Below are 15,689 nucleotides of genomic sequence, written 5' to 3'. Positions count from 1 at the left end.
TTTTCATTTGTTAAGCTTAATTTATATTTGTCGTAAAAATATGTTAGCATTGCCATAGGTTTTTTTTTTCTTCTCAATATGAACTATATATATATATATATATAAAATTTTCGGTAGTAGTTATGTGTTTGAGAATTTAGTCACTTAATGATAACCTTAGTAATTATTTAATGAAACTTATACATATTTGTATTTTGTGGTATAATTAACAGGTGTTATGGTTAAGATAGCAGAGGGTCGAATTGGTGTTAATTTACAACAGAGAGGAATATGCTTCTACCCGAGTGAGAAGTTCACGGGTGTTTGCATGCTTGACGAGTTATGTGAATCTATATGCATAACGGAAGATTTCCTCTATGGCAACTGTGGAGGCCTTCAGTGGACATGCCATTGCATTGGTTATTGTTGAAAAGCATGCAGCTTCTAACCAATTAATAAATCACAAACATATGCAAATGGTCTTTTATTATACTATATGGTTCAGATTTTATTTCAACGATATAATATTAAATCGTTCAATAATGTATTAATGAATTCAAATTATACAAATACATTATTGAATTGAAAATTTATATCATATAGATCATTCATTGTATAATTCATAGAATTATTCATAGAATTAGTTTCCTTCGTACTCATGAACAAAACAGTTCATTTGAAAGAAAGCACATACACACAACTGAAGTTGGTCTCATCTTGTTTGACAATGCTTCTGTGCCACTTTCATATTTACATGACACAACCTTGAGGGTTATGTACAAAGTGATAACTCTTGTTTGCAAGTTAACCAAATCCCTTTATGGCCTCAACCAAGTCTTGGAACTTGGTATCAAAATCTCCATCAATTCTTGTTGTCCCTTTATTTATCAAAATCACACTTCAAGTCACTTTATTGGTCATGGTGTATGCAAATGATGTTATTATCTGTGGTTCCTCCCAACAAGCCATTCAAAGCCTCATGCAGTATGTGACAATCACAAAACCATTTATTGCATATTAAGTCAACAAAGTTTGTAATACATACATGCACCTCAAGACTCACATTGGCAGACAGTTAAAAGAATCAGCGCTAACTTCAGGGCACCACTACCTATGGTCTCCACTTCAGTCCTAGCAACAACCTTGATATTACTACTTTGGTCTTCAAATAAGAAAGTTGTTGTCTCTAGATCAAGCATAGAGGCATATATATATAGTACAAGAGCCTAGTACCCAACTTGTATCAAATAGTTCTTTTCTATTATTAATAGAGTATAAGTTGTGGTTTTTTGTTGGAAAAAGTGTGGGGGAGGTGTAGAGTTGGGGTGACTGTAAATGTTGAAATTTGAAGAGGAAATATGGTGTGTGTGTGTGTATTTCAATATTCCTCCATTTTGTGTGCGAGTTTCAATTTATTATTCTAACATGAACTTCTTGCTCTAAAAAGAAACAAAAAAAAAAATCTATGAGAAGAATGAAAAGATGTGGATTTCATTTAATGTTTCTTAAATTTCTATTTTATATTTAATCTCTCTGTTTATTTTTACATTTTCTTATTAGCTATTTTATATTTTATTTACGGTTTTTTAAAAGATTTGTATGATTCTTCTGTAAAAAGACCAACTGCACTTAATCATATTACATTAATAAAGATACTTTATAGTGGAACTTGATATAATGATTAATATTTTTGTGCCTATATTCATAAACTCAAGATATTACAATTTTGACAATTTTGTTGTTCTTGAATGTAGAGATTTTATATATTAGCGTTTTATTTCCTCTCTTTAACATGAATACTATCATGATGTGCAAATATAATAATGTGCTCACATTTTACATAATGAAGTGAGTTGAGCCATATGTCTTGGATATCAACTGTTTTGTTGAATGAATCGAGTGTTATAATAATAAATGTTATAAGGGTATTATTTTACATTTTTCATATATTAATTAATTTAATTTAATACATACTACCACTTCCTTATATGTTAGATTTTTTATTTTTTTAACTAAAGTAAAATAAAATAATATTCATTCATTTAAATAAGTAAAATACATTGATATAATACAAATTCAAAATCGTTCAAATTAATAAGAATAAATTAGCAAATAAACTTATAAAAACACTCAAGTTAATAGCATAAAATAACAACATATCACAAATCAGCAACATGACTACAAATATAATAAAATTCAAGTGTTCAAAATACTCATGCTTCTGAAATTGTAATCTAGATGACGTGAAAGTTATTGATTGAAATTTGTTAAGGATCAAAGCAACTTTGTTTATTTGAACCAATTAAATGAACACTACATTAAGACAAAAAAAACAAAAAGCACTACACAAAGATCATGAGGAAAAAAAAACGTTGCACTAAGATGACAAAAAAAAAATGAATGAAAAACTAAATATGCGGGGAAATAACTTATTCAAATAAAATCAGAAAAATAAAAAAAAAAATTAAAAATTAAAAAAAACAACTTGGAGAGGTGATTTAAAACAAAAAAATTGGTCATCTATCGCTCTGAAATTTCAAAAATTGATAAAAATTAAAAAATGTTTTGAAAAGCTCTTTATAAGAATCATTTTTTAAATATAATTTTTTTTAAATGTGATTTTTATCATATTAAAATATGTAATAATGAATATTTAAATTATTGAATGTCAAAATTATTTTTTTAATCGGTAACAAATGAGTTTGAAATAAATTCTCATAAAATTCAAATATTTTTTTTTAAATCTAAAGCATACATGTCCATTATGTTAAAAAATAAAAATGATGCAATGGTGAAGTGTTTGTTCCATGCATTCCTTTTTACAAGAGATATAATATGACCAAATACATCAACTTTTATTAACTCAAATATCTCTTATAATAAAAAGGAATGTAAATAGTATTTATTACTATTAAATGTTGGTTTTTACGATCATTGTTTACTTATGGTATTGTTGTCACATTGTATTTGGAATAACTTTTACCACAATTAATATAGTCTTCCCCATTTTTCGTTTAAGTTAATTATTCTATGAGGTTTGGTACTTTTTCATTTTGATGTTTGGTTTAGGTAAAAAATTGATATTTTTAAAAGATAACAATTAGTTTAGAAATTTACTCTTTTTTTTTTTAATAAAACTTTATTTGTAGACATTCGTAAATTCCAGTTCAACTGATAAAATATCGGTATTATTAAGTTGAATATCATATTTTGGATTTGAATTCGAGACATTGCAATTGTATAAATGAATTTCAAGTAATATTTATCATCTCATTTATGGATAAAATAATTTTAATACATATATTAATACCATAAAATTCAATTATAAATTTTTTGATATGTATACAGAGAAAACAGAAAAAAAAAATGTATTCAAAATTTAAAAAAAATAAAATTGATAGGTATAAAAATTAAAGAAAAAACTTTATATACTAGAAAAAAAATTAGATACGCATAAGAAGACAAAGAAAAAAGTTTACATTCTGAAAATTTTATAAACAAAATTTCTTGTACACATTTAAAAATTAGATATCAAAAATTTTGAAAAGAATTTTTTTGATATATATATTATACTAAAAATTGTCATTTTTTTAACTTTTGTATCATCTACAAAAGTGTTTTTAGAAAGTTCACGTAAAAAATAGCAAAATATATAAAAGTTGAGATGAAATTGTAGAGGTCTAGCAAATACAGATGGCAACTACTGGGCTCATAGTCAACTGGGTGGGCATATGCATAAAAAACTAGCAAAAGCGGATGATCTCCACTGGGCTCAAAGTCAATTTTTGGGGCTTATAATTCTATTCATATATAAATTTTAGAATTTTTTATTTGTCGCCCCATCTATATATATCTCTTATCTTTTGATATCTTTAAAAAGGCCATTTTATCCTCTTAATTTTATGTATAAAAAAAAAATTCCTTCACATTTTTCACTCGCAATTTTGAAACATTGATAAAAATTTTAGCGTTTTTGAAATTTCAAAACAAACAAATAAGGTTTTTTTTTTGTTGAATTTATTGATTAATTTAAAACATCTTAAACGTAATTTTCAGTTTTTCACAAAAAACTGAATAATACAAAACTTTAAAAATAGAAAATTTTTAAAAATTTTGAAAATTTTGAATAAATTAAAATTTCCAAAATAGGAGTTTCAAAATTTTTAGTAATATTAAAAATATTCGAAACTTTTATCTTCATGAAAAGTTTCGAAATATAAATTACGTTTTAAATTTTTTATTTTGAAAACTTTTGAAAAAAATTAAAATTTCCAAAATAGGAGTTTCAAAATTTTTAGTAAAATTAAAAATATTCTAAACTTTTATCTACATGAAAAGTTTCGAAATATAAATTATGTTTTAAATTTTTTATTTTGAAAACTTTTGAAAAATATTTATTTTGAAAATTTAAAAATTCAAAAAATATTTATTTCGAAACTTTAGTTCAAGGTGAAAGCTTTAAAATATTTTACAAATACAATAAATTGTATTTTTAAATTTTTAAATTAAATCAAACTTTTGAAAATAAATTCACTTTGTATTTCAAAAATTTGATAATCAACCAAAATTTCAAAAATCCTAAAATAATTTTTGCTAGAGTTTCAAATGTGTGAGATGTGGCAGCAAAAAGAAAAAAAGATTTCAACTTTTTATATAGTAAAAATAATAAAATGGTCTTTTTATGTGTTTTAAGGTGAGAGATTTAGGTGAGAGATAGTAAGTAAAAAACTCATAAATTTATAGCGGCTTCTTCTTTGACCTCTTGTGTCCTTATAAGTCTTTAAATTAATTAATTTATATAATATATATATATATATATATATATTTTTAAATACACTTTTGAATTCATCAATCTAAAGAACATCGGAGGTGGGAGAAATTTTTTCTAAATTTTGAGTGTGTATTCAAACTAAACTGGCTGTCTTTTTTTTTTCTAGAACAATTAAATTGATCATTTTTTTCTGTATTAGACAGTAATGTGTATCCATTTTTTTTAATTATATTTCAATATATATATTGCTAAATTCAAGCATGGGGATATTATGTTATAGTTGAGTCAGGCCCAGCTCTGGGCTTGTGGAGCAGGCCTAATAATATAAGGTTTCTAATTAGTGAGAGATTTTAATTTTAATTTTTTGTTTTTTAAATATAATAAATCTTTTAAAGGTAATATAACATAAAAATTTAACTGATAAATTTATTTTAAAAAAATTCTTTTGAAGTAATTAAAATTTTATATTAGATTCAAATTATATTAAGATATTATGTATAATTTAAATAAAATAATTTATATTTAGTAAAATATAATATTTAAACTAATTTATAATTATTCAAATTAATATTATTTTATTAAAAGCTCAATGTTTTAGAATAAAAATAGAGTTTCTGTAATATAATAATATAATATTGAAGATCCTGAGTGGAGTATGCTTTACCGTGGCAGCTCACATGCATTGTCTATGCACACGTTGCACCTTTGCATGTTAGTCAAACTCATGTTATGTCACTAATTCAGTCCACCCTTGCACACTCACCTGCTTCTTTATCGGCCATTCCGACACGTCATATATGTATGTTTCCAAGTCTAATACAACTCATCTATATAAGAAGATCATAAGACTTGCATTTAATTAGTACTCACTTTTGAGCTAAGCATTGACTTTGAGTGTGATATTTTTATATCTAGTCATGGAGAAGAAAACACTCGGAGTCTTGTTCATGTTTTTTCTTCTATTAACCGCTGGTAACAATGTATATTCTTTCTAATTTTAGTTTGATATTTTTTTTTATGAAGTCTATATTATGTGTATAAAAAAAAGATATGGTGAGAGTATTTATTCCAAATTTATTTTCCTTTAAGGGTAAGATTTGTGTTTTTTTCTCTCTTTAATATATATATATATATATATATTTTCTCATTCATGTCTTATATTTTTTCTTTAGGTGAGGCAACAATTGAAAAATTCTGAAATTACTTTAAATCAATTAAAATCAACTACGTGTATTTTATTAATTTTTTATAAAAAAATTTAGATGGAATATATTTAGTAAAATAAATGTAGTTGAATTTATAAGATCTAATTTACCTAATAAATGTTTATATTATTAAATTAAATAATATGTATCTGAGTTTGGAATTGTGATTTCATTATGGTATATGCGAATATACTTTTTATTATTATATAAAAAAACTTGGTTGATTTTAATTGATTGTGGATAAATCTTATCCATAACTTCTCAAAGCGAATCTAAAGTTTACTATTATTTATGATGTCTTTTATTATATTTAATTATGTGTTTGAACCTTTTAGACAATTAGTATATAAGCTAATGAACGTTGTGTGATCTGGTATAATTAACAGATGTTGCAGTTAAGACAGCAGAGGCTCGAACGTGCGAGTCAAGGAGCCACAGGTTTAAGGGTACATGCTTGAGTGACACCACCTGTGCACATGCATGCAGGAATGAAGGTTTCAGTGGTGGCGACTGCCGAGGCCTCCGCCGTCGCTGCTTCTGTAATAGACTTTGTTGAGACACATGCACCACTTAATGCATGAATCAACCACAAATAAATATGCCACTAGCTCATGATGCTAGCCATATCCTATGGTCTTTTATCATACTATAGTATGGTATGGACCAAGTATGATATATATGTTTCAGTTTAATGTGTAATCAATTTGGTTTTATATCTTCCAATATGATATCCAATTGCACTCCACGTTCTATCAAGATAAAACTAAATGAGGTTTGAAGACAACTAGTATAATAGTGACTTCACCACTGCTTCCAAATTCTTTACATAATGAATTTAGACTTGTCTATCAAAAGGCTATTGAAAGTACCTAATTTATGGTCGGTACAGAGTTAAATAAAAAGTATATTAAATTTTTATATTTTCAAATTTAAAATTAATAAAATTTTATTTAAAATTAAATTTACAATTGAAAAATAAATATTATTTAAAATTAATTATAATAATTTATAAATAATTTTTTATTTTAAGGTGTACATTTAAATAAATTTTTTTCATAACTTCTAAAGAGATATTAAAATTAGTTTTAGACACGGCTGGCCTGATGCTAACTTATGTAGCACCCAACAAAAATTATATAAATTATTCTACATCTAAATAGTTATAGAAGAGATAAAAAAAAAATTATATGGGGTTTGAATTGTACTACAGTTATTTATGCCAAGTTAGATTGCACCTTTTCATGTTAATCAAACTCATGTTACCTCTTCATATGTTTGTATCAAAACTTTTTGAGTTGGGAGAATATAATCCCGTGCCTCTTCGCTCCATCTTTGCACACTCATCTGCCACTCCGATACATCCTATATATTCATTTAACTTTTTTGGTCCTATATAAATAAATAGTTTATAGTTTTAATCTTTATAAAAAATTTATTTAAATTTTATCTTTATAATAAAAAGATTTATTTTGTCTTTAATGTCGAAGTTATAAAAATATTAATTAATAAAAAAAATGAATCAAGTATTTAAATATATTTTTGGTTTATTTAAATATAACAGTTTTTAATTTTAATTAGTCTATAAAAAATATTTATTTGAATTTTATCTATATAATATTTAAAAAATTTGACAATTGTAGATTAACGGTAATATTTTAATAAGAATATTAATTTAAATATTAGAATAATTTTTATATTTATATCTATTTCTTATTTAAATAAATAATAACTATTTAAATTTGTTTAGAATATTTATTTTATTAAAAATATATATAAATTTAAATAATTATTTTAAATAAATTTAATCAAAATAATGTTTAAATAATTATTTTAATTTATATATTTATTTCAATAAAATAAGTATATAAATTTCAATGGAAATATAAATTTAAGTAATTATTTTAAACAAATTTAATTGAAACAATATTTAAATAATAAATAAAAATAATTTTTATATTTATTTTTAATAAAATAAATATATCATAAAAATATAAATTTAAATAATTATTCTAAATAAATTTAATTAAAATAATATTTAAATAATAAATAAAAATAAATATATAAATTATTTTAATATTTAAATTAATATTTTTATTAAAATGTTATGATTGATCTACGTCTTTTTCTATTTATTGATTTATATTTTTTTAAGTTAAATAATTTTTTTTATATTACAAGAATGAAATTTAAATAAATATTTTTATATTTTTCAAGATTAAAATTGAAAATTATTATATTTATATAAACTAAAAATATATTTATTCATTTGATTCACGTTTCTATTTATTAATAAAAGATTTATATGATGTCTACTTCAACGATAAGGATAAAAATAAATTTATTAGACATTATATAGATAAAATTTAAATAATTTTTTTTACGTAAATTAAAATTAAAAATTATTATATTTATAAAAACAAAAAATATAGTTAAATCTATATTTAATTATGTGATTGAACATTAATGAACTTAATACATATTTGTTTTATGTTGTGTGATTCGGTATAATTAAAAGATGTTACAGTTAGGACAACAGAGAGTCCACCATGCGAGTTAAAGAGCAAGAATTTCAAAGGTGTTTGCTGGATTTACAGCGTCTGTACAGCAGTATGCACGATGGAAGGTTTCCTTGGTAGCCATTCTGAAACCTTATGCTTCCACTGCGTTCGCTATTCGAGCTGTTGATAAGCATTCATCTTCTAATCAATCAACCACAATTTAATATATGACACTAACTCATGATGCTATTTTTCCTTTTTTTTTATAGAAAAGAATGTTTGAGGTTACGAGTTCAAATTTAAAATATGAGATTAAATATAATAATATTGATATTTGTTATTTAAATTAAAATTTAAAAACGTTATCTAATTAATTAATGTTATTAATCACAAATATATTTATACTATCTTTTATTGAATTATATTTTATTCATAAAATATTATTCAACAGTGTAATATTATAATATCAGAAAAATTTCTTTTAATTTATAAATGAGATAATATTTGTCACCGGATGACACGTCTAATATATTAATCAGCAACATCGAAAAGAGACAAAATAACTGCTGATATATAAATACAAGAGTTTCACTATAATTAGTTTCTAACTTAGAATAACGTCCACACAAGTAATGCATATTTGTGATTTTGATGACATTTTTATTGTACTTTTATTTGCAGAAAAACTGAAAAAAGAGGAAAGGGTAAACAATGATCAAAACATATAAATGATTAAGGTGAAGGTCAGCATGGTCACAGGAAGAAGAAACCGCTGATATCAATCTAATGTACACAACTTAATGATAAAACCGGTGCCAATCTTTTTTCTTCTTTTCTGGCATAAAGATGGCACAAGGTCCAAAGCAAAAACCAGCCATTTATCTTTTACCTCTTTTTTATATCTTTTACCGCTTTTTTATATCTTTTATCTTCTTTTTTCTATGATAAATTCATACTCTATTTGTTTCACAAGTATTTTTTAAGATTTTTTATGCATATTAAAAAATATAATAATTAAAAAAAATTATTTTATTAAATTATTTATTTTGATTATTGATATTTTTTACTATTATTAATATAAAGTATTATATGTATCAGAATAAATATCACCTTAACAAAAAATAATATTTTAAAATGTTTGTTATTCATAATTTTTTATATAATTTTAATATTTTTCTTATATTATATTTCAATTAATATTATATACATGCTAACTTTCAAAATATCATCATAATTTGCATTGATAATAATAAAAAATTTACTAATAATTAAAATTAATAATTTGGTAAAATTATTTCTCTATTTCACTACTAGTTATTTGATCCAAAGAAAAGAAAAATTTAAATAATTTAATGCGTCTATTTTATTTTATATGTAAGGATTACTAAATAGTATTTCTTGTACAGCGGAAGAAATTAAATTTACACAATGTATTGAATTCTGGCAGAAGTGAAACCTTTGACTGTATTGGGGTAGCTTTGGTTGTCCCATTTTTGGAACAAGTTAGTATAGTTTTATGTTTAGCTATTATATGTTTAACTATGCTAAATAAATTTATTAGTAAAAATGAAGAGAAACATACAAAAAGAAAAAAATTATCACTTAATATTATATATTTGTTTATATTGTTTTAACACTTTTAATGTCTATGTAACTTTAAATAAAATAATTTTAGCAGTAAAAATTATCACGACACGACTTAAATAAATTTGATGTACTTAAATAAAATATTGGGTATTTAATAAATGATAAATTTGTCTTTTTAAAATAATATAGAACACTAGTTTTCTGAATATTTAATGTCCATTTTACTTTCTTTATTGTTGATTTTAATTTTAATTTTATGTAAATAAGAATTATTATGAATTTTTTTTCTCACAGGTTAAACTAATATATTAATTAATTTCTTTTTATATATTTGACTTCTTCATAGAAATTAGGCTAAATATATTCGACACACCATCTCAAATAAAAGTATAAATACGTCCAACTCTAACTTTTAATGTCTCATACATCAATGTCTCAAATACTTTCTATAGTTGATCTTGTAGATTTCATTCATTTTTACTAAATTTTCATTTATTAAAAAATAAAAACGCCATCACATATTATGCCATTAGTCGTGTAGTTCTGTAACCTTGTCTCAAATATTTACTATCTCTTAGTTATTTATTTTAGTTTTATTTTAATTGCTTCTCAATTAATTAATTATTAATAATTATACTATAATTAATTAGGGAATTTATACAATAATTGAGATTATAAATTACTATATGATTAAATTTGATTTTAGTATTCTAATTATTTAATATTTTTATGCATTTTTTAAATTTAAATTATTTGCATAACCAAACAAATAATTAATTTAAAAAATATAACATTAATCACGAAAGACCAAACACGTTAATAGTTTTAATAAAAAGATGGTAATTGAATCATAAAAGAATTCAAATAGAACTAAAATAAAGTATAATCAAAGTCACAAGTGTAACTTTGACCCTAGACTTCTCTCTATTGATCTTCAACCATACACTTTCATTAATAATTGGTTTAGTTGCAATTTTAATCTCTCTATTTTTATTGACTCACAAAATTGATTCTCATATTTTAAAAGTAGACAATTTATCTCTCTCTCTTTCTCTCTAATTTTTTAACTAAAAAAATAATGACATGAAATATTTTAAATAACGTGACATATGATAAAATGATGTAGAATGATTAATATCTATCAAATTGAAATAAAACGTCGTAAAAATTTAAATTTAAATTTCGGAAATTTTTCATATTTTTAATTTAATTGATGACATATGAATAATTAATATATCTAGATGATTCTATATTATAGAATTGTATGTCACGTCATTAAAAGTATATCATGTAAGTCATGAGCTTCCCTGATCATGTTTTTTATTTAATTCCCAAACATACAGTACATATGAAATATTTGATTGATTTAATGATTTGAATTGAGAAATATTACAGGCAAACAAGCAGACACCATACACTTGGAACAAAAGCTTGCAACTCAAGGAATCAACCAAAGTTGGAGGATATGCTTGAGAAAGATGCGTTGTGTAATTAGGTGTCATAGTAGTTAGTTTATTGGACTAATCGTTATGGTCTCATGCTTAAGTCTTTGCCAATGAATATAAATCAATCAACTAATAAGTCAATTGATGAATCAATTGATAAATCGATTGTCTGACTTAGAACCAGAGTTTTCACTACATAAATCGATTGGGCAATCGATTAGTTAAAGGTTTTTAGTGAAACCTGAGTTCTGGGCTTAATCCAATCCATTAGACAATCGATTGGGACATCAATTGAGCAATCGATTTTGCAAATCACAGAAACAACCATTTATTGAATCAATCGATTGACAAATTAAACATATCTATATATATTAAACAAAAAATGATTTTTTAATAAAATTATTTAAAAAAAATATGAAACAAACACTATTTAAACCCTAAAAATTGTTTTTTGATTTCAATTAATATTTTTTTTTGAAACAAATACATCCATTTTTACATCTCAAACAAATATGGAATGATTACTAAGTGATTGTTTAATTGAATTGCCACTGAATATGAAACAATTACTGAATATAGAATGTCTACCAAATATAGAACGACTATTGAGTGTTTGTCTAATTGATATAATTTAAAATAATAAAATATATATAGGTCGGTCTGTCAAATTTAATAGGTTTTTTTATAAGCCTGAATCTGACCTAGTTAAATAAATAGGCTTTAAAAATAGTATGAATCTAGTCTTTTTATTAAATAAGTCAAGTCAGGTCAGACCAGATCAAAAGTAGGTCATGTTATAAGTCTTTGACGGATGGCTAGCCTATTCCCATCTCCAATTAAAGTTTAATTATTACTAAATGGATATTAGTGACACGCAATCATATCAATTAATTAAATATTTAATTAATAATCTAATTTGAAATTTAATTAGAATTACATCTTAATTTAATCACTAATCAATCAATAATCTTAATTAAAATATTAATAGAATATTCCAACTCAATCAATCTTATAAATATCTTAATTTGATAACTAATTAATCAAGATTCTTAATAATTGATATCTTAATTTGATCACTAATAAATCAAGACTCTTATTAATATCTTAATTTAATCACTAATCAATCAAGATTCTTATATGTGCATCTTATGAGTCTTTATTGATTATATTTCAACTTTTATTAAAAATATAATAATATTAAAATGTTGATATTGTTAATTTTAGTTCAACTGATAAATACTGATATTCTTAAGTTTGATATTTTATCTTGAATTCGAAACTTACAATTATGTGAGTTAATTATAATGAAATTTATATCTTTTCTAAGATAAAATGATATAATAATTTATAAAGTAAAGTACTAAATAGATGTCCATATAATAATTCTAAAACATAATAATTAATTAAATACGTTGCACCTTTTCATTTTAATCAAAACTCAGGTTGCCTCTTTTTTCAAAAAAATAAAAAAGAATTCATGTTACTTCTTCGCTTAATCTTTGCACAGTCATTTACCACTCTGACACACTACATATTCATTCATTTATATAAAGATCATGTAAGAGCTACGTATATTTAGTACTTCACTTTTTGAGTTCAAGCATTGAATTTGTGTGGTATAATTATAACTAGGTCATGGAGAGGAAAACACTCAGGGTTTTGTTCATGCTCTTCCTCCTCTTAGCCACTGGTAACAAAAAAAAAATATAAATATAAATATATATATATATATATATATATATATATATATATATTCACTCACTAATTTAACCCACTTTTTTATTTAATTTCTTTACACTTTTCATTTAATTTCTTTTTAATTTTATTTCTCTCCTTAAAATAAATGTTTATTTTCCTTTCTTCATATTTAATATTTCCTATTTTTTAACTCTCTTATTAACTATTTATTAAAAAAATTCATACTTCAATTTATTTTATGGAATTCCAATTTTTACTTAACACACTTTGTAAAAAGTATTTTAAATCAATTAATGATACGATGGTTGATTTTAGACTGTATAATAAAAATTATGATTATACTTTTTCTTAACTGTTCTATCAAAAATAATAGAAATGGAAATAATGTCGCAAAATATATATAAACATCAATGCCAAAAAAATATCACTGAAGTTTTTACATTAACGTATTAAAAATATATCAAATGTTTTTATTTTTTATAAGTAAAAATATATAAACTTATGTTAATATTAAAAATATACAGAAAAATGCTTTATTAATTAATTAATTAACATATTTTTTGAAATGTTACTACAGATAGATTTTTTAAAAAGATATTGGAAGGTGATTTTTTGAAATGTTAATAAAGAGTTTTTTCAAAAATATGAAGGTTTATATTAATAATACACACCTCTTTTAATTGTTAACAATTTCTTCTCTTGAAAAGGTTAAAAATTTAATAACAAATAGTTCAGAGTACAAGGTGTACTTAGAACTTAAGGTATAAAGAGTACATAAATATCTCAAGATGTAGCACCCTCTCAACACTCTTACTAGAATCAAACTCTCAACCCCAAAAATAAGCAATAATACAAAACTTTACTTATATTTGTCTTGTTTTGACATTATCCGTTTCTACATTAACTATAATGTGAATATTTTTAACTAGACAAATTGTCAAGTCATGACTTAGAAATAATACGAAAAATAATACGAATGATTCAGTTATTTACAATAAACATATATTGTTAGTAAATTTATTTTATATATATATATATATATATATATATATATATATATATATATAAATTATGAATTGACTCTAAAAGTAACTATGTCATGAAATATTCTACTTAATAGTTCAATATTAACAATAAATTTTACTAATTCAGTTATTGAATATTGATATAATATATTAATAATCAAGCACACAAAGTTTTATATAAATTTAAAATATATAAATATGTAATTTAATTATTAATATTTATTTATATTTTTTAAAAATTTATTATACATTTATTTGAAATTATTTGATAAAATATCAAATAGTTTAAAATTTTACAAAAGTTTATGAAGTTCATCTACTTTATAAAAATTTTAGATTTAGTGGTTGAATTATTGAGAAATTTATTGCTGATATATTTATTAAGCTTAGTAACTCATCGCAAAGTTACTCTTATAGTCAAGTGATCTCCACTATATATATATTTAATTATAAATGAATTTAACTTCTGAAAATATCTACACTTTACTAAATAATTATTATCAATTTTATTTTTCTATTGCTACTTTAATTTACATTTTATACAAATAAAAAAGAATTGTATTTTTATTTATTTATTAAGCTTAATATATTAATTTTAAAATTATATATATTTTTGTTTATATTTAGATAGTTAATATATAAGCTTACTAATTAATTACGTGTTATGAATTCGTGTGATGTGATATAATTAACAGATGTAGATGTTGCGGTTAAGACAGCAGAAGGTAAATTGTGCCCGTTCCCGAGCAAGAAGTTCAAGGGTGACTGCTTAAACGACAAACCCTGTGTAAATACTTGCACGACCGAAGGTTTCAGCACGGGCTCTTGTAACCCCAAATGCCTCTGCGATTGCTTTTTGTATTGTTGAAAACCATGCACCTTCTAATGAATAAACCATGAATTACTCATGATATTATCCACAAACATATGATATGTATCAAGTATGATATATTAGGTGTTCAAATTTATATTTTTATTTAAGTGTGATAAATCAAGTTTTATTATTTTTTAATTTTTAATTTTTATTTTGTAATATTAAGTGTTGAATTTTTTTTATATAAAAAACATTTAAATTTTTATATATTATAACATTTTAAAAAAAATATTAATAACAATCTTTTAAATATAATATAAAAGTTTTTAACACTTTACATATTTTATTTATAGTTTGATAAAAATATTTAATATACTTTTTTATTTTAAATAATGTTTATATACTACTTTTTTCATGTCATGTGGTTGGCCTTAAATCCAACCGGACTAGTGTGCTATGCTTATTCGGTACCATAATCTCTCAAAATCACTTATCATTCGCCAACACCATTTATTTAATAACGCATTATTAAAATCTCGTAAATTCAGCACATTCAAACCATCCTCCTCATTTGATAAATAAATCTTGTTTCACTCAACTCAATAAATCTTACGAGCCTCTTAACTTTCACATTATAAAAATTATTTGAATAAAGACTCATTCTTTA

The 15,689-nt window shown here is 22.9% G+C and overlaps 2 protein-coding genes across 2 annotated transcripts; both read left to right on the top strand.

Moving 5' to 3' along the window:
* The first annotated feature begins 5,594 nt into the window (after positions 1-5,594).
* LOC101509202 (defensin-like protein 1) lies at positions 5,595-6,700 on the top strand. Its single transcript, XM_012716748.3, has 2 exons — positions 5,595-5,722; positions 6,342-6,700. Exons 1-2 carry the CDS (start codon positions 5,668-5,670, stop codon positions 6,509-6,511), a joined length of 225 nt encoding a protein of 74 aa, XP_012572202.1. The 5' UTR covers positions 5,595-5,667; the 3' UTR covers positions 6,512-6,700.
* Positions 6,701-13,013: 6,313 nt separating this feature from the next.
* Positions 13,014-15,220, top strand: LOC105852251 (defensin-1-like). Its single transcript, XM_027336043.2, has 2 exons — positions 13,014-13,175; positions 14,904-15,220. Exons 1-2 carry the CDS (start codon positions 13,121-13,123, stop codon positions 15,074-15,076), a joined length of 228 nt encoding a protein of 75 aa, XP_027191844.1. The 5' UTR covers positions 13,014-13,120; the 3' UTR covers positions 15,077-15,220.
* The last annotated feature ends 469 nt before the right edge of the window (positions 15,221-15,689 follow it).

This window comes from Cicer arietinum, chromosome 6, assembly GCF_000331145.2.
Source record: "Cicer arietinum cultivar CDC Frontier isolate Library 1 chromosome 6, Cicar.CDCFrontier_v2.0, whole genome shotgun sequence".
NCBI classification, from domain to species: domain Eukaryota; kingdom Viridiplantae; phylum Streptophyta; class Magnoliopsida; order Fabales; family Fabaceae; genus Cicer; species Cicer arietinum.
Note: the sequence above shows the minus strand (reverse complement) of the source record. Positions and strands in the feature narration are given on the sequence as shown.